Source organism: Mustela erminea, chromosome 11, assembly GCF_009829155.1.
Source record: "Mustela erminea isolate mMusErm1 chromosome 11, mMusErm1.Pri, whole genome shotgun sequence".
Lineage (NCBI taxonomy): Eukaryota > Metazoa > Chordata > Mammalia > Carnivora > Mustelidae > Mustela > Mustela erminea.
Genome location: NC_045624.1, coordinates 37,386,504 through 37,407,460, shown reverse-complemented (window position 1 = coordinate 37,407,460; position 20,957 = coordinate 37,386,504). Strand labels below are relative to the sequence as shown.

Here is a 20,957-nt window from a genome sequence, read left to right as displayed (position 1 = left end):
CATGACCAATGAGTGAGTCATAGAATCAATTTAATGGGATGCAACCAGAATAGAAAATATCAGAGGGCAATGCACATAATGACGGTAATTACAATTTTAGTATTGTTACATGAAACTTCTGTTTCAGTTGTGTGTATATATGTACAGTGAAAAACTATATTACTTAATGAGTCATAAGTAAAAAGGTTTGAAAACCTCTGCCATAAAGAATATGATGGATTCATCAAGAAACTAAAAAGTTTTCAGGTGAAGAGTGCAGAAACACCCTCAAAGTCAAAGAAAAAAATTTTAATGATGATAATTTCATTTCATCATATTTCTGTGGGGTTTAATTATTCAGGCACTTCAATGCTTCAAAGAACAAATTTAATATGCATTTATTCAACATTACTCTGAAAGGGTAGGTGAGAGGAATATGGCCCTTTTCTTTTAGAAGCTTACAAAGTAGAGTTAGCATTAACCCATGAAATAAATAGAAGACTAGAGAACAATACAAAACATTTACAATCATGAGTTAAACGTGTAGTGCTGTCAGAGTTCAAGTAAGTGAACGATGGAATTAGGGAAGGTTTCATGAAGAAGGTAGGGCTTGAGTTTAACCTAAAAAGGGAGCACATGATAGAAAAAGCAAAAAGGAAAAGGTATAGTAATAAGTCTTGTTACATAGCCAAACAAGGTGAACGGCCTATAAAAAGAATCTCAAACACTTGGTGTATAACTTCTCTTACAACTAAAATACCCCAAACATAAGACAAAGAACAAATGGAGGATGACTCTAAAAGGTAGCAAGAAGACTGGAGGCTAGGGACATAAAGACTTAAGGAATGACATGGTGGCAAGTTCCTGGGTTTTCTTTTTGCTTCTCATATATTCTAGATAACACACTGGAGAAGCCTGCAATCAGGAGTCACCAAAAAGCAGAACAAAAAAGCTTGAAGAAAAGCCTACTTTCATGGCACCTAGGTGGCTCAGTCAGTTAGGTGTGTGCCTTCAGCTTGGGTCGTAATCCCAGGGTCCGGGGATCGAGCCCTGCATCAGGCTCCCTGCCCAGTGGGGTGTCTGCTTCTCTCTTTCCCACTACCCCTGCTTGTGTTCCCTCTCTCACTGTCTCTCTCTATCTGACAAATAAATAAACAAAAAAATCTAAAGAAAAAGAAAGAAAGAAGGAAAGAAAGAAAGAAAGAAAATGCTACTTTCCAGCCACAGGGCCAGGAAAAGGACACCCAAGCGGAACAGAAAACACTTCTTATAAGACCATCCTAATCCAGGCAAACACTGAAGGAAACTCTGCCCCAACACCAGAGTGTTAATGGGTGGAACAGGGAACTGGGGCTCCAGCCACAGGCAGCATCAGTGAGACTGGGTACTTTCCCTTCACTTCCCCCAGTCCTGGAACAAGAGGTAGAATGAAAATGCAGGCCATGTTAGTCAGCACACACACTACCAGCTACCCCAGGATTAGTTTGGCAAGTTCTTAAAAATGAAACATATATCATCCGACTTAGCAATTCCAGTCCTAGCAGCGTTATTCACAATAACGAAAATGTGGAAACAACTTAAAGGTTCATCATCTGGCAAGTAGAAACAAAATGGAAGAAAAAAAGTCCATACAATGGAATTCTTTTTGGTAATTTAAAAAAGAAAAAAAGGGGCGCGTGGGTGGCTCGGTGGGTTAAGCCGCTGCCTTCGGCTCAGGTCATGATCTCAGGGTCCTGGGATCGAGTCCCGCATCGGGCTCTCTGCTTGGCGGGGAGCCTGCTTCCTCCTCTCTCTCTGCCTGCCTCTATGCCTCTATGCCTCTATGCCTACTTGTGATCTCTGTCAAATAAATAAATAAAATCTTAAAAAATAAAAAAAAATTAAAATAAAAGAAAAAAGAAAAAAAAAAACTATTGATATATGGTACAACGTGGATAGACCTCCAAACACATTATGGTAAGTCAAAGAAGCAAGACACAAAAGACCACATATTAAATGGTTCTAGTTGCAGAGAATGCCCAGAAAAAGCATAAGTTAAAGTAAGAATTAACTTCAAATAGACAAGAGAGATCATTTGGGGGGGTTGGAAATGTTCTAAAAGATAATGATTCTACAACTCCATAAATTTATTAAAAATTACTAAATCATTCACCATGGAGAAATTCAACAGTATAGAGTTAGCCCACAATAAAACTGTTTTTTAAAAAACTAAACAGATGGAGTGTCTGGGTGGCTCAGTGGGTTAAGCCTCTGCCTTCGGCTCAGATCATGATCTCAGGGTCCTGGGACTGAGCCTCAGATCGGCTCTCTGCTCAGCGGGGAGCCTGCTTCCCCCCTCTCTCTGCCTGCCTCTCTGCCTGTCAAATAAATACATAAACAAAATATTTTTTAAAAATAATAAAAACCAGACAGTACAGTATAATAAACTACCCTGTTACCCATCATCTAAGGTCCAAAATTATGAACTCATGGCCAGTCTCGTTTCATCTGAACATCACTCCACTCTTCCTCCTCCCGTATTACAATAAAGTAAATCTCAGCTATTACACATTTTACTGCAAATTTTATGTGACAAATACTATAGAAGATTTTTCAAACTAACAACAATACAATTTTTATACCTTAAAAAATATATTAAAGCACAACTGATAAAAATAGTACTTTGGCCATTTTAAATAATCTTTTGTTGTTTTCTCATATTTTCATTTTTGTCTTTTATTTCTTTAAACGTATCACATTTAGCAGCTGATAGTTCTAAGAGCTTGTCTTTAAGGTCTGATTCTGCCAAAGGATGTTATGGACTCTCACTTAGAATAGTGCTCGTTTCCTTGTGTGATATTTTTACTGTGAGATCCTGTTCCTCAAACTTTGTGCCCAGGAGGATCAGTGGTCGCTCCCACCAGGTGCATGAGGCGAGTCCAAAGTGACTGACAATCTCAAATTAGGGTGTTTTAATTGCGGTGAAGGTGAATTCAAACCTCAGTCTGCCACTAGGGGCTTTTCCCCTCTACTCAGAGTCTAGAAAATTTTTCTTGCAGAACAGATTTTGGTTTTAGTGTACGCCTTCCCTAAATATGTGTCTCCTCCATGGTCCTAAATTTATTCAGAATTTCTGTTCCACCTCCCAACCCTGTATGAGCCCAGGGCGTTGTCTTCTGATCCCCATGTGGCTATTAAAACCCAAAACTCTGGGCGCCTGGGTGGCTCAGTTGGTTAAGCAACTACCTTCAGCTCAGGTCATGATCCTGGAGTCCTGGGATCAAGTCCCACATCAGGCTCCCTGCTCAGCGGGAGCCTGCTTCTCCCTCTGACCCTCTCCCCTCTTATGTTCTCTCAATCTCTCTCACACTCCACACACACACACTTTTTTTCTCTCTCTCTCTCTCAGGTAAATAAATAAAATCTTCAAAACAAAACAAAAAAACAAACAAATAAAACAAAACTCTGAGTTACCAGGAATTGACAAATGTCTGTAGGATCGCTTCAGACTTCAAAGCATACTGACTACTCTGGAAATGTATTCCCCTTTATTTGTGGTTTCAGATCATTTCCCTTACCTCCCTGCAAGGTCACTATGCATTTTTAAAGATTTTTCATGTTTTATTTATACTTTTTTATGAGTTTTGCATTGAGAATATTTTCTAGATAGCTACTCTGCTATATTTCCAGAAAATGAAATCTAATTCCTTCTTTTAAGAAGCCTAATAAAGTTTATAATCTTCAGTCTAGAATAGGGCATTTTCCATCAACCTAGGTTTCAAAGTTTGAAATCTTTTACCTCCCACCATAACATTAATTTCTATCTTTGTTTAAGATCGAAAAGTACCACAGAACCACCCAAAATTAAATAACTTCTTATCAATCAGACCACTGCAAAAACAAAAATAAAATGGAACAAAATATCTCTGTGAGCATTATTATAGGGAGGCATTACACAACAGTGATACAGCAGGACTTTTATTAGTTATCATTTAGTAAAATGGAAAGCCTTACCAGAGTTAGTTGGAGTCAGTTCCGAAACTTGATGGCTGTGTGAGCTTAGGTAAATTATCTCCAATGTTTGGCCTCAGTTTTTTTTAAATGTATAGTTTAGCTAGAGTCAATATACCTTCATGTATTAAAAGTTCTGGGTGGCTCAGTTGGGGGACGCCTGGGTGGCTCAGTAGGTTGGACGACTGCCTTCAGCTCAGGTCATGATCCTGGAGTCCTGGGATCGAGTCCCGCATTGGGCTCCCAGCTCCACGGGGAGTCTGCTTCTCTCTCTGACCTTCTCCTCGCTCATGTTCTCTCTCACTGTCTCTCTCTCAAATAAATAAATAAAATCTTTAAAAAAAAAAAAAAGTTCCAGCCATGGGAATCTGAATAAAGTATTAAATTTAAAATTATGTAAAAGAAAACTCTTAGTATGCCAATCAGCAATGATCATGACTCAGAAGAGTACACAAAAGTCTTATTAAAGGAACATGGTGTACGCAACTTAAATGGTTCAGTAACAATGTTTTTGTGAGTGTGTATACATGTATATACGTATGTGTGTGTGTGTGTGTGTGTACACAGAGAGACACAAATACCCATGTCTGAGAGAGAGGAAAAGAAGGGGAGGGAGAGAGAGAAGGGGAAGGAGGGGAAAAGAAAAGGGGAGAAAATAAAGGCAGCAAAATATTGAAAACTGATGAATCTGAGCAGAAACCCATGGGAGTTCTCTGTACTACTCTTACAACTTTTCTGTGAGCCTGAAATTACTTCAACATCTTTTTTAAAAGTGTTATGAAGTCAGCATTTAAATAACAGATATAACCCTGGCTACATAAAACAGAAGCATACTGTTCTATCATGGGAAGTAAAGGAAATCCATGAAGGGACATTATGAAGTTATCACTCACCAACTGTTTCAATCTCACATATGTTTGTTGCTATAAATACAAACTGATCTATTTGAATTCTCTATTAATGACAGGTTGCAGAACTACATAAAAATGTATAACATCCTGATGGGTAAACACCTTAGGTGAGATTTTTGAGCCGAAGGTAATTTGGGAAGAAAGCTCACACATCAGCTGAGAAAGCATTCCAACATTAACTCCCAGCTTCCTCCAAAGTCAGCCGCAGACGACCAAGGGGAGTAAGAACACAGAGCATTCAGCATCGCAGGAAATGTGTGCCCTGTGGTTCCCAGCATCTTGGAAGTGCAAATTCAGCAGGTAGCATAAAGCTCCCTAACTCTACAATAAATTCTGGCGCATAAATCACAATATATGTATCTCTTTCCTTAAGAGTCTATATTTGTATCTAGCTTCTCAGAGTGTCAAAATAATAGTTATAACCAATGATAACTGTTGAATATTAAGGCCTCTACAGGTTTAAAATATTTTTAATAAAATAAAATAAATAAATGTGACAAGGAGAGGGCGTGAGCCTTTTTGCTCGCTTTTTTTGACAGAACTTTTAATTTTAAGCTCAGCAGGAAATTCAGATAATGACTGCAAAGAGCCAAGCAGGAGTCTAAGATGTTTCTTACAAACCAATCTCTTCAGGATCATCTGCAGATAGCTGAAAGTCAAGACAATTTTGAACCAAGGGAAGTGTGTTATTGATTAGTAAATACCTCAATGCTGATTAAACCATTTTCCCTCCCATTCTCTAACTTTCTAATTTATTCTGCATAAATCATTCTCTGAAGTCTGAGCTAGAGAGATATAATTGTGGAATAATATTTTCAAGTATTTTCCCCTCCGGCTATGCCAACTGGAAAAAAGAAGATGGTATACTATATGCTACAGATAGCAACGCCAACAAAACAGGACGGTGATACCTGCTTTCTGAAAGTCTTAATTTTATTTTATTTTATTTTTTTAAAAAAGATTTTATTTATTTATTTGACAGACAGAGATCACAAGTAGGCAGAGAGGCAGGCAGAGAGAGAGAGAGAGAGAAGCAGGCTCCCTGCGGAGCAGAGAGCCCGATGCGGGGCTCGATCCCAGTACCCTGAGATCATGACCTGAGCCGAAGGCAGCAGCTTAACCCACTGAGCCACCCAGGTGCCCCTTAAAGTCTTAATTTTAAATGAAGAAGGCATACACCTTTTATAAGAACCAGTGACCCTGCTACAGGCATTCTCACTCAAATAAAATCTAAAACTTTGGTATGAGGTCATTAAACTATTCCTAGGGCACCTCTTTTACTCTAAAAGCCTCAGTAAGCAATTGAACTTCTAATTTGAATAATTGCATACCACCAACATAAATTCCCTCTGTAGTTTCAACTGTATGCAGTATCAGTCTTCATTTCCTGAGTTAAATTAATATTGAGTAATGCGATGCTTCTTTAAAAAAAAAGTGCATCCACTTTCATAGTAACCTTTCAGCAACTAGTAGAAGTGATTCATGTACACTAGAGGGGAATAGTTCAGTATGAGTAATCATTAACCAATAATTTCTGCCAGCATTCCCTGTGTGTAGAGCATTGCAAAAGGTACATCTCATCCAATAAAGTGGATATACCTATACAACTTTATTTTAAAAATCAAATGTTTGATAAACTGTACCATATTTCCCATCAAATTGTCATTCTATCATTAAAAACTTTACTTTCATTTATGACTTATCTTCAACTAGCTGTGAGTCCTCATGTTTGACCACCTCTGTCCTTCTATTCAGATACCTAATAAATTATAAATTAATGCTGGGAAACCTAACTTACTCCATAGTGTTCAAAAAATAAAGATTTCTTGTAAGACGGAATCCTGAAAACAAGCTTCTCCTATTAAATCCCAAGCCAGCAGAATTCTAAAAAGACATAAAAAACAGTTCTCATGAAAAATTTGCTACCAAAGTGAATTTCCAGTGTTGCTATAACAGCATTTATTCAATACACTCCAAAGACTGGTACAATATATCTCTTTAATGAGATTTGATCTTTCAGTCCTTGGATTTTCTTAAATAACATGTCTACAAGTTGCAGAGTGACCTTTATGAAAAGTCACTCTAAAGTGATGATCCAAGTGGCCCTGGATGACTTCCAGCTTAAAGACATCTAAAATGGATCAACCTATTCCAGAATGCAATGACTCAAAATTTCAATCTACTCCAATCTTGTCAGTCTTTGACTTCAAAGACTAGGGTCATTGTAGGTAGACTCAAAGGTGAAAAATAACTTTTTAGATTACCTCTGAAGTCAACCAAATACCATTGAAGTCATAGTGGCTATAGTAGGTATACTCACCTACTCAGTTTTTTCCTTCCCTCCTCACTTTGCCATGACTCCCAATCTCACTGACTTTAGGTTTTGATACATGACTTACTTATTTGAACAGAGGAGTCGAAGTTCTGAACAGAGTCTTTAAGAGGTTCTGAGTGTTTCTACTCACCCTCTGATATCTTGCTATCACCCATGAAAACATACCCCCAAGTAGCCATGGCTCCTTCAGTGTAGGTCCCACAAAGACAGATACATGAAGTAGAATGAACCAAACCCAGAGTCCAGAGTGACTAAAGTTAATCTACCCACCCATGAGTAAGAAATAATGATTTGAATGCAAGCAACTGAAATCGTAGGGTAGTTTATTGCTATAGTAAAAGTTAATACCATGACCAACAATAAAAGGGCTCAAGGTATTATTCTTCGGCACCACTCTATTCCAAATTAAAACTTCCAGATCTATGCTCCAAAATAGTATGCTAAAGCAAACCAGTTTTCATTTCAGTACCAGGCACTGGCCAAATACATCTGACAGCTTGATACCTTCTCATCTGAAAATGTATCCATTATTCAGGGTTAATAGCCTTGAAACTCTTCTACTAAAGTAAAAGTACATTGACGACAGAATCCATACCTGATTCGCCATCCCCCACCACACCTAAAATAGTGTTTCACACTTCTTAGCCATTGATAAATGACTCCCTATTCCAACTCAAAGTTACCTCTGCTTTTCATTATTGTTCAAATCTCAAAATGACCTCCTGAGTCACAAAATGATTCAGATACTTGAAATGACAGAAATGACTAGATATGATCTTTCCACCTGAACACACATGTATTCTAAAGTGCACAATGAATGATGCTCAAGACTGGTAACCTACACCAACATGAATTCCTTCAAAATGGCACAGAGTAGGGGTGCCTGGGTGGCTCAGTGGGTTAAAGCCTCTGCCTTCAGCTCAGGTCATGATCTCAGGGTCCTGGGATCGAGCCCCGCCTCGGGCTCTCTGCTCAGCAGGGAGCCTGCTTCCCTTCCTCTCTCTCTGCCTCCCTCTCTGCCTACTTGTGATCTCTGTCTGTCAAATAAATAAATAAAATCTTTAAAAAAAAAAAAAAGGCACAGAGTCCTTCAATGAATACTGAGATGTAGAATGACATGTCTCATGGCGCTGCACACAAACATGCCACAGAGCTATGTCAGCGTTCAAGGCAGGTCTCACAAGGGGGCCCAGCAAAGCCTTCAGGGGAGCACATTTCCATCTTGAGTCTTTTTCACACTGGTCCTCTCTGCCACGCTGCCTCCTGATCATTGATTGTGCCAGTCTCATTTTCTCCATTGTCCTCTATCACCCAACCGATCTAGGTAACTTTCTTTCCTCTTCTTCTCCACACTTCTTTTCATTTCTTGCCACTTGCTTTTTCTCCCTTTCTCTCACTTCTAAACCTGGTACAAGAAGGCATCATTATACATTCAGAGAACTCCGTTCCTTCACAACAAATCAACCAACTGCCAAATACCAGATATAATTCTCGGGCCTCAGAGTCAATAAGAGCAGGTGTGTTCCTTGCAGGATGCTTGGGGACTTCCAGTCATGACCACACACCCTGCCAGCTATTTAGTACTTGTGTCATTACAGAAATTTGAAGACAAGAATTTTTGTCAAATTTTTGGTCAAAAATTCTGCTGAATTCCACAGTCTAAACATGTTCAGTTCATCAAAGTTGTGTAGTAGCAAAGATGTCTTCAAAAATGCTGAATTAATTAATCACTATATCCCATTATTGCAATTTCTGCTCCTAAATAATTTTAAGTATGGTTTAGTAATATCTAATGAAATTATAGATAAATTCTCTATTATACTTAGAAGGAGTCAAAAAATCCTAAAATATAGACCCAACTGTAATAAACATATATGTTTATTTTCTTCTCAGAATATCCTTTCCTCTTTTATTCTGAAAATAGCATACCCTCTCTTCTGGGAAATGTCACCCCTTCCTTACCCCGAAAGTTGATTCAAATATATTCTGTCATTTTCTTATTGAGCCTAGCCCTGGCTAGGGCTGTGTACCTGTCTGAAGCTGGGCCAATCATGGCACCTTAACCCACGGGTCAAAGTTGATCTATATTTGTATAGATGAGGCTACATGACTGAAACAATCAATCACAGTCCTTTCCCAAGATCTTTCAAAGTAAAATTAAGGCAAAAGGAGAGATCTCTCTCAAGTGGTGACGAAATGGGGCATCTTAAAGCATGAGAGCTGCCAGCAGCCCTGTGCCCAGCATGGTGAAGAAAGCCGGTCTGAGAGAACGAAGCCAAAGATGCAGACAGAAACAGACGGCAGAAACACAGAAGACAGAGCACCCTGCGGTGTCCAAATCCCTGGTTCCAGTTGTCCCTGCTGATTGTCACACTTCTGCCTTCCTCCTGGGTACATAATAAACCTTCCAATAAACTCTCCTGTATATCTAACTCAATTCAAGCTCTTATCCTGTAATCAGTAGCCAAGGAAATTCTACATAATATACCAGACAAACTACAAGGTAACAAATTTGACTTCTTGGGAGTAGGGCCCAGGAACACTGTAAGAAATGTATCTGCAGGAAATGTACCTGCAGCAAAAAATCCGATTTAACAGACTGGCATTTCAGAATGACATTAATATTTAACACTTTCTTCACTGTCTTCTTAACTGGGGGTAAGCCTTGTCTTTTCATAAGACAATCAATTTCTTTTATTTTTTACTGAATTCCCTCTTAGCACAAGCCATGAACAAAGATATTCAGTGGGTCTGTACTGGCCTAAATCATCAAGTTTAGGATACTATGATTGTTGCACGATCCTCTGGAATATCATTAGATCCAAGGTAAGAAGGCTTTGTGTTCTGGAAAAATCTATCTCAGTATAGTAATGGTTGTATAGCAAAGTAGCACTCACTACCAGAACTCAGGAAGAGATCTGATTTTCAATACAATAATTACATTTTAAAATGCATACTCATTCTAACTCCTCAAAGCTGGAGTTAAGGAACTAGTTAAGGAACTAGTTCTGACTAAAAACAATAACAAAAAAAAAATAAATATTTATTCTTTATATAACTTTAACTTTAAGCTCTTACAAGTTTACATATTCATTTTACTTATTTGTTTTATACAGCTATCTAGAACAATGTGAACTTAATACATGTTCACAATGGAAGAAAACAAACCATATCACAAAATGCAAAATCATCTTAATTACATAAACTTACTCATACAGCTAGGTTATTAGCATCAACTTAGAACAAAGTCTTCTCTGTTATTCCAGAAGACTATTTGCACATAAGTTTTGGAAATCTCCACTGCAAAATTCTTCCAACATAAAGTGCATTTAATCTTTTCAATCAGCAACATACTTAAAGAACACACCCAGAATATCTGGGACCAGTGTTCTACACTATTCTACCTACTGAAAGTGTGTATGTTTATACACATATGCATATATACATATATATACATGAACACATATGTGTATTTATGTATGTATACACCCTTGTATATAAATATAGTATATATATTTTTTATACATATATAGATACTTTGGGTGTAAGTACATATATATGCATACTAATATGTATATGGATACCGAGATAGATAGATACAGTAACTGTATGTATATATATACATATATATATGCATACACACACAGTAACTGAATTTGACCCAAACCCATCCTATGACTACACTATCAATACAATATCAAAGGATATTTAAGTGTGGATTCAAATATAATTAAAATATCTTAAAATCCCAGGTCATAGCTACAGAAAATGGTGTCATTTAGTAAAATTGCCTTAGAATCTCTACTTACAATACTAAAGTAAATAAAATAAAATAAAAACTAAAAAAAAAAACCCTACAGATATAGAGAACGATTTGATAATTATGTTTATTCACCTCCACCCTGTTTATAATATGATTACATTAAAAGACCTTTTAAAACAATTTAGTAAAGTTAAATTTCAGGTCAAGGCCTTTTCAAAACTTTTCAGTTCCCAGCACAGAAATAATATACAGAACTCCCACTGCTAGTACACGAGAAACCATGAAGCATGTGCTATAAAGAATGAAGCCACATCCGTTTTTACCTGCATTGATGCTCCCTCCACTCTGGCCACACAGGCCACCCGGTCCAGGAAAGTCACTGCCACGGGCACCGCCACAAAAAAGCCCTTACAGAATGCTTTGGCATATCTTCTCACCCAGCCTTGTGACTGTGCCATACCTGAAAACAAGTACAAAATTAGCCTCAAAAAAAAGGTAAAAAAAGAAAAAACAAAAGCAGCACAGGAAAAGCAAGAGTTAAGGAAAAACAACCTCATCTCTTAATATATTTCACATGCATCCCTACAAGCAGTGGAATAAATCTGATTTAAATCCCAAAGGCAAATACACTAACTCAGATGAACTCTTTTCAGTAACTGAAGTCCACTTGATAACTTTAGTGGAAACTCTCTCTTCACAAAGCCGTAAGTTAGAAAACAAAGAAGCAGTCCAAAAGTAAATCCCTTCAGGTTGTTGGCTATTACGGTGGAGATGCTTCTCACACTTCTGACATCTGTTCTCTTCCACAGTCCCACAAGTTTTAGCTGCCTGGCCTCCCTTGCAGCTAACTGTGACCATGTGACTACATCTGATGAATACCATATGAGTAAAAATGATAAATTTCCACACTGTGCTCTGAAAAAGAAAATGGGGAGGCCCTTCCTGTTTCCCTTTTTTTGATACCATTGTAACAATGGAGTAGTAGGAGCAGGAGTAGCCATCTCAAGATAAAGATGGCAAAGCAACAAAATAGAAGGGTCCTGGATTCCCAGCACCGTGGAGGGACTATAACTGTGCTGCACTGCTTACCGTTGAACTATTATATTAAATGAGAGACCCACCACTTTCCATCATGACCAAATCACTGCTATATGAGTCTGTGTTACAGCAGCCAAACTGATCCTAATACAACAATGAAATCTATGATAGATCAAGAAAAAAAAATAATAAAAGAAAAAAACCACTGCATGTGGATTCAATACAAATAATTACCAACACTCACCCTATAACCACTGGACTAATTTTCAGATTTTCTAGGGATAAGCAATCCCTTAATTGTCTCATGCAATGAAAAACAAAATAGCGAGACATTAAGATACGCTACCCTACCAGACCAAAAGGAGCCGAACACAGTCCAAAGATGAAGAAGCTTCATGGTTGAGAAAGATAAATGACTGTTTTATTTTCAGTCTTACTTAGACAAGCTCCATGTGCTACCCAAGACTGAAGGAGGAGGTGAAGGGGGTGCTAACGTTAGAGGTCTCTTGACCTCTCCTTTGCAGTGTGCCACTAGATCAGAGCAACTGAAAAGTTCTCTAATACAACCACAAGGCTTGTTTAGACCTAAACCCACATATCAGTTTGCTTCCAAGTGATAACTGAAGATTATTTGTCCTTTTGAGAGCAGATTCAAAAGGGTCCAGAAATGCAATTCGCACCAGGCATCTACCAGAAAAGCATACACTGGGACAGTATTCAGGCTTTTCATTTTTAATTTCCCAAAAGTCACACTTCCAATGAGAGCAGTGTTATAATAATATTAATATTATAGACATGAAAAGAAGCCAAAAATAGGTAAGAATATAAGAAGGAGAAGAAAAAGACTAAGAAATATATTCATGAGCAATATAGGGAGACAGAGCAGGAAAATAATATAAATAAATAAATAAGTATATTTACTTATTTGCATAAGTGAATAAAAGCAGAAAAATTACAGTTAAATTCAGTCTGAGTACTTATATCTGAATATTTTACCCGCTGACCTATATAATTTAAACTTGAAAGGAGAGACAGAGGAACATACAAAGAAAGGATGGGACCACTTCCCAACAGCTTTATTCAAAAGACTTCATTTCTTTTATTTTAAAGGAATGTTTCCTTTAAAGACACATACAAAAGAGGGTCACGTGGTAATGAAAAATACGTAGTCTTCTGATCCTGACAGAGCACAAGAATTCTCCAGAGTTACCAGTATAGGACAATGGCTTTCCAACGGTTTTGACCATATCCTATAATAAGAAATACATTCTATAGAGCAACCAAGTACTCAAATACTCACATACACACACAACTTACACATACACCCTCACAGTGCAGCAAATGAGAATTGAAAACAGTTTCACAAAACAGTACTTATCACATAGTAGGCTATCATTTTAGTCTGTTCTGTTTCCTTGGATGAGACAAGATGAATGTCAGGAGACCAGATTATTCTAGTGGTCCAGGGCAAGAGATGATAGTAGTCTGGACCACACTGGTGCTGACAGACATGGAATAAAATGAGCAGACTTGGGGCACCTGGCTGGCTCAGTCAGCGGAGCGGGCAACTCTTGATTCAGGGTTGTGAGTTCCAGTCCCATATGAGACACAGAGCTTACTTAAAAAAAATGAGCAGACTTATGATACATATTTTGGAGGTTAAAAAGACAGGATTGGATGTGGATGGGCAATGGAGGGAGAGGGGATAGGAACTAAGAGAAGAAGTGTCAAGAGGCAGTAGTGACCTATGAAAGGACTGTTAATTGCATTTGAACTGCATTCCAAAGTAATAAAAACATGCTCGTAATTCAATTTCTCAAACCTTTACTCAGTCTTACTAAGGACAAGGCCATAAGTTGGACGCTAGGAATATAGGAGTGGAAAAGTAGATATGGTCCTTGCTCTCAAGGATTAACAGTATTCCGGAAAGATGCCCCTGAATGAACATTCTTAAATGGAAATGAGTATTGAAAAGGGCCATGCCCTGAAGCATGGGAATATGGAGCAAGGAAGTCCCTCCGTCAGAAATCGATCAGCAAAGGGCTGCCAAGGAAACAGCAACTGAGGTGGGACCTGAGCATTTCAGGCACAAGGAGCCGCATATGTAAAGACCTAGGAGCGAAGTAAAATGTAGCTTTTTAAGAAACAAAAAGAAGTTCAATTTGGATAAAATATATACACAATTTATTTGCTGATCTTCAATTTTTACTTTAGTAAACTTTTTTTTAAAGATTTTATTTTTTATTTGAGGCAGAGAGAGAGAGATGGAACACAAGCAGAAGGAGCGGCAGGCAGAGGCAGAGGGAGAAGGAGGCTCCTTGCCAAGCAAGGAGCGCAATGCGGGACTCGATTACAGGACCCTAGGATGATGACCTGAGCCAAGCAAAGGCAGACGCTTAACCAACTGAGCCACCCAGATACCCTACTCTAGTAAACATTTAGTTATTGACTGCTAAACACCAATGCTAAGGGAAGAGAATATAAAGATGGCTGGGCATACAATATAATATCATTTAAAAACTCTCAAAAACAATATTTTATATTTTATATGTAAATTTGTATAAGCATATAAAAGTATTTAAAATAGAGTATTACTCGTATTATTGTGCTCACTACTTACTAACCACCCATGTCACTTGTATAATTAGTGAAGAACAAAAAGAGATAGAAAAAGCAGACTTATCAAAATGCTGAGTGGTTCGTCCTAGATGCTGGAAATGTAGATGATGACTATTTCTTCTTTGAACTTCCACTGGTTTCTAGCATTTAAAAAAGAAATATGGTGCTATGAAGTCACTTTAGTATATAGATACTACAGGATGATGCCAGTCTTGATCTATTTCCTATCATGATAAACTACCCTTTCTCAGTCCAGTCTCTATGCTGTTCTATGGGTAACAAAAAAGACCGAGTAAGATTCTTCCCTAATTATGCAGCAATCAATGTAACTGACTGCAATTCTTTTATGTAACCAAAATAGTCTATGTTGGAATATTACATGCTTTGGAAAATTTCTTGAGAGTTTGAAAAGCCTTAGAAAGTCCAACCTTTCTTCTCACCCATAGTAGCATTTGGGTTCAAACAGGAAAAACCTGCTGACAACCCATATTATAACCAACCTGACAACTTGACTATTTTAAGTAATTAATAAACTGGCTTTGAAACATATAAACCTATGCTCATCTAAATATTAAACAAGAATAAGTATTAATAATTATTAAGCAAATGTGAATAGAAAAACATGCTCTTATACATCCGTGGCTCTTAGAATTAAAAAAGCAAACATAAGACAGAATGAAATTATAAGTGCTATCTTTGCTGTTCCTTGTTTCCTGCATGCATGGACCTTCACTAAATGAGTAGGGATATGGGCAGAATAGAAACTGGGAATGTTTTCAAATATGATGATGCCGCAGCTATCCCAGTTATAAGGCAACATGCGTGCTTACAATGTAAATTAAGGGAAAGAAGAATGTAAGTTGTATTAGAATTGGAGTCCCAGAATTTTGCGCCTCCCCTTCCTTCCCAATATCCACTCTCTCATACACTGCTACTCCATTTGGTCACTGTGGCCCCCAGGAAGGATCATAGTAATGAGAGTCCAGGGCATGAGGTGGCCTAGAACTAGCTGCATGTCTCACCAACTCACTTTCAGGCCTCAGTTTCCCTGTCTGTAAAAAGAGAAGTTAGATTCAATGTCTAAGGTTCTTTCTGTGCCCAGCTTCAGTCTTAAAAAGTCACTCAGATTATTACTAAGAAAAGACAGGCGTTTGCCTTTTAGGTTTGAGACTCCAAGTGTTAAAAAGAAAAAAAAAGACTTTGCTTTTATTAAACAGCTAGTTAAAAAAAAGAGACAGAGAAGAAGCTGGACCAAGTGCAAATCATGTCAAAGAACATTTAGTTATAGTGAAAGCCACTGTTCTTTCACTTCCTGTCTTCATAACTCCACTGCTGACCATCTCCTGCACAACAGAGTCAAGACAAGTATTTTTCTACTGTGAGACTCTCAAAAAGCATGTGGGAGAAGTGCCAATGTGAAGGTGCACAGATGCTACCCAAGCCAAGGGAAAAACTTAAGCTACCTTACAAACAAGTTGTCACTATTTTCAGAAGCTCAAAAGCCTCAGTATACTCCTGTCCCACCTGAAATGCAAACCACACCTCTACCACATAAAAGTCAAACACTTTTAAAAGCTTCTAACTATCACTAAGATAAACCATACATAAGTGAAAACAAATATTACATTTCCATGTCAAATTGTACAAATAAATTGTTTAAAGTTCTATGGCATTCATATTTTGTTAAAGTTCATGTATTTTTTATTTCTGTAGAAACTGCCAAAGAATCATTGGAATGATGTGGTCTTTTGTTCACACCCTCAATGTTTAAAACCTCCATACTAATAAGCACCTAACACCTGTTTCCTCTGAGAAAATTTCTTTTAAGCAATGATAATATGCTACTAAAACTATCCCCAGCAAAAAGGAAACAATTTTTATCAGTAACCTCATTCTTCTAGTAACCACGCAAGTCACTTAGGTTCAAAACATTGCTCCTGAGAAAATTGATGCTTAAGTGGTAGGCACACCTGCTTCATTGCTGAACTGAGAATATTTTTAAATAAGCTTTCAGATTCAGTTGAAACCGTATTTGCCACCTGCCACATAGCACCTGCAAAGGAAAGTTTTTTGGTGATGCTGACCTCAACCACATAATGACCTATGCCATAAATGCCTCTTTCCTCTCATGACTTGTAATGGCTTGATCATGCATGAATTCATCTAAAATGATTCTTAAACTTGCCTACATTTTAGCCTCTACAAAGTCACCAGTCACTCATCCATAGCAACCAGGTGGATAAATACACCTCAAGTAATCCTCATTACAAGGACTATTTAAAAATTGTGTGGGAGGTTTGAAGGTAAGAGGAAAATAATAAATTACAAGGCAGTATCTTATATAAAATGTAATCTTTCAATCATAATAATAAGCTTGCACATTTGGATAACCAAATCAAGATTTTACTTCTAAACTCAAGCCATATATCAAACTATAAACATCAGAGAATATAAGAACAGGGATCCAAGCAAATCAGACACCCAATTCTCTGCTTCCTCAATATGTGTTTATTGTTCACCTACTAAGCATCTGGGAACTGGGCTAAGGGATGAGTACACAATGCACAAGGTAGGTGTGGTCCTGGGCTACACAGAGCTTACATTTTCATTCTTGCTACATTATCTACTTTGCTAGACACTATATGCTAAGACACCAAAGGTAAAAAGACAAGCCAAAGTCAAGTTCCATCCAAGGGGGACTTGTTACAAGATCATAAGAAATGAGTAGATGACCATGCATGATCAGACTGCCCTCCTCCATGGATCTCTCCAGGAGTTCCTGCTACCAATAACCTCAGTCTACAAACAACCTAAACATGCGAACCCAGGAGGAATCTGGATACATCTGGACAAACCAATGCAAGAGAAAAAATAATAACTAATGAACCAGAATAACTTTTTAAAAGATTTTATTTATTTGAGAAAGAGGAGAGAGAGCACCCACAAGCAGGGTTGAGGAGGTCGGCAGGGGGCAGGGAAGGGGTGGAGAGAGAAGGAGAAGCAGACTCTCCACTGAGCAGGAAGCCCAATGCAGGACTTGATCCCAGGACCCTGAGATCATGACCTGAGCCAAAGGCAGTTGCTTAACCAACTGAGTCAACCAGGTGCCCCTAAAGGAGAACGACTTTGATTCTACTGGAAGCAGATCTAGGAAAGTAATCTATGGAAATCAATTTTTTAAAAAATTCAGGGCCACCATGCTCCTTTCACGTGACAAGTAAACAATCTTATAAAATAGACAATGGATAATCTTCAGAATGTGAACTCCAGCATCAATTCCTTTATCTTTTAACTCATGTGACTTAGCTAGCAGTCTCACTCAAAAATTTTCAGAAAGGACACGACATTAAGAAAAAAAAAAAGAATAAAGAAAAACTAGCCAAAAATAATAAAGAGGATAAATGAAATGGAGTTAGACATGAAGTGAACCATATTCTGGCAAAGATACCCAATAAAAGTCAACACTAGTAGCCTAGTGAAGATAATAATGTCCTCCGTCTTGACCTAAAACTGCTGCGCATCTGGATACTAAGAGAGTAGAGATTAAAACTGACATATTTAATTTTAAGTCAGGAATGTTTAAACACAAGTGAATTCCAGGGTTATGCCCTACTACACCTGGTGTTGAGAGAAAACACCATCAGAAAACACCCAGGATATGAAACTTCATGAGTTTTTGGTAAGGACTCCAATTTGCAAATGTACAGCGTTTATGCTCACCTTTATCTCTGCCTCAGAAGGGGAGTCCTCCCTCTGTCTGAGAAGAGGCCAGCTGTGCTCTGCAGGGAGAGTATCAGCAAGGAGGGAAAGTCAGTATAAAATTGGTGGCCTCTATATCTAACTGGCCTCAGTTCAAATCATGATTCAATCATGTGACTTTGGACGCATAATTTTTTCATCTGAGAAAACGTGCAGGTTGTTTTGAAGGTGTAAAATGTTCACACACGTTGTTCTGTTTAAGTAAGCATTTGTAGGGGACCCTGGGTGGCTCAGTGGGTTAAGCCTCTGCCTTGGGCCCAAGTCACAATCTCAGGGTTCAATCCTAGGATTGACAGGATCTCTCTCTGTCAAATAAATAAATAAAATAAAATAAAATAAAAATAATAAATAAAATAAAATAAAATAATAAAATATTTTTTTAAATAATAAAAATTTAAAAAATAAAAATAAAAAAGTAAGCAAGTATGAAGAAAAATAATAAAGTCCCATAAAGCTAGTATCTGAATACAGTATTTGTATATTAAAGAACAAAGGCTGGATCATCAAATAAAAGATATTTCTCCAGGTAAAAGCATTAGCCATGTATAAAGAAAGGGGTTAGCAGTAACAAATTGAAAAAGAACATTAGACTTGCATACATACTGATAATACAGAATTCTAAGGTAAGCATTTAGTTTATTTTCAAGTATTTTGCTGTAATAAATAATGCCTCAGTGAGGGAGAAAAAAAAAGAATAGACTTAAGGAAGTTTGATACATGCAATAAAACCAGTAAAGCTCATCTTACAGTAATGGAATACCTACTAAACAGAGTGATACTTTTGTTCTGCTTTTAACTCAATTTTCTTCTAGGATTTAACTGGTTAGGGACTATTATATTTATTGATATTGGCTAATTAACAAGAATTATGGACTGCCAACATCATGGCACTGTCTTAGGTGATCTGAGGGTTTTTTAAAAGCAGAATAAAGGAAAAATTATGACTTAATGCCAAATTGGACCACAGGAACAAGTTCTAAAATAGCCACTGGGGGGAAAAGAAGACGACGAAGAAGAAAGAAAGGTGCTATAATTGGAAAAAAAAAATTTTTTTTTTCAGGAGAAAAAGCATAAAGAAAAAAATGAATTTAAATGTAGAAGGTAGAAGCACCTGGGTGGCTCAGTGGGTTAAGCCTCTGCCTTTGGCTCAGGTCATGATCTCAAGGTCCTGGGATCAGGCCCAGCATCGGGCTCTCTGCTCAGCAGGCAGCCTCTTCCCCCTCTCTCTCTGCTTGCTGTTCTGCCTACTTGTGATCTCTCTCTCTCTCTCTCTGTCAAATAAATAAATAAAATCTTTAAAAGAAATAAAAAATAAATGTAGAAGGTAGACAATGCTCTGAAGCTAGAACTCCATCACAAGAGGAAAGTTGGAAAGAACTCAAATACATGGAGGCTGAAGAATTAATGGGTCAACCAGGAAACTAAAGAAGAATTTAAAAAATTCATGGAAACAAATGAAAATGAAAATATAACTGTTCAAAATCTGTGGGACACGGCTAAGGTGGTCCTGAGAGGAAAGTAAATAGCAATTCAACCCTTTCTCAAGAAACAAGAAATGTCTCAAGTATATGACCTAACCCTACACCTAAAGGAGCTGGATAAAGAACAGCAAAGAAAGCCTAAATCCAGCAGGAGAAGAGAAATAATAAAGATCAGGGCAGAAATCAATGAAATAGAAACCAAAAGAACAGTAGAACAAATCAATGAAACTTGGAGCTGGTTCTTTGAAAGAATCAGTAAGACTGACAAACCCCTGGCCAGACTTATTAAAAGAAAAGAGAAAGAATCCAAATTAATAAAATCAGGAATGAAAGAAGGGAGATCACAACAAACACCAAAGAAATACAATTATAAGAAAATACTATGAGCAACTATACACCAGCAAATTTGACAATCTGAAAGAAATGAATGCATTCCTAAAGACACAAAAACTACCAAAACTGAACCAGGAAGAAATAGAAAACCTGAACAGACCCATAACCAGTAAGGAGACTGAAGCATTCATCAAAAAATCTCCCAACAAACAAAAGCCCAGGGCCAGGTAGCTTCCTAGGGGAATTCTACCAAACATTTAAAGAAGAATTAATACCTATTCTTCTGAAACTGTTTCAGAAAATAGAAACAGAAGGAAAACTTCCAAACTCCTTTTATGAGGCCAGTATTACCTTGATCCCAAAACCAGACAAAGACCCCATCAAAAAGGAGAATCACAGGGGCGCCTGGGTGGCTCAGTGGGTTAAAGCCTCTGCCTTCGGCTCAGGTTATGATCTCAGGGTCCTGGGATCAAGCCCCATGTGGGGCTCTCTGCTCAGCAGGGAGCCTGCTTCTCTCTCTCTCTCTCTCTCTCTGCTTGCCTCTCTGCTACTTGTGATCTCTGTCAAATAAACAAATAAAATATTTTAAGAAAAAAAGGAGAATCACAGATCAATATCCTTGATAAACACAGGTGCAAAAATTCTCACCAAAATACTAGTCAATAGGATCCAACAATACATTAAAAGGATTATTCACCACGACCAAGTGGGATTTAGTCCTGGGCTGCAAAGTTGGTTCAACATCCGCA

General features: G+C 37.7%; 1 protein-coding gene across 4 annotated transcripts in view; it reads right to left on the bottom strand.

Annotated features, from left to right (window-relative positions):
• Positions 1–20,957, bottom strand: part of IMMP2L (inner mitochondrial membrane peptidase subunit 2) — an 866,166-nt gene that overhangs the window by 811,647 nt on the left and 33,562 nt on the right. For 2 of the 4 annotated variants that reach the window (XM_032304753.1, XM_032304755.1), the window contains exon 3: positions 11,302–11,438. In XM_032304753.1, the coding sequence (XP_032160644.1) occupies positions 11,302–11,436 (135 nt within the window). In that variant the 5' untranslated portion in view covers positions 11,437–11,438. Of the gene's footprint in view, positions 1–11,301; positions 11,439–13,555; positions 13,566–18,355; positions 18,415–20,957 lie in introns of those variants that run through there. The other 2 variants (XM_032304756.1, XM_032304757.1) reach the window with 2 other exon arrangements.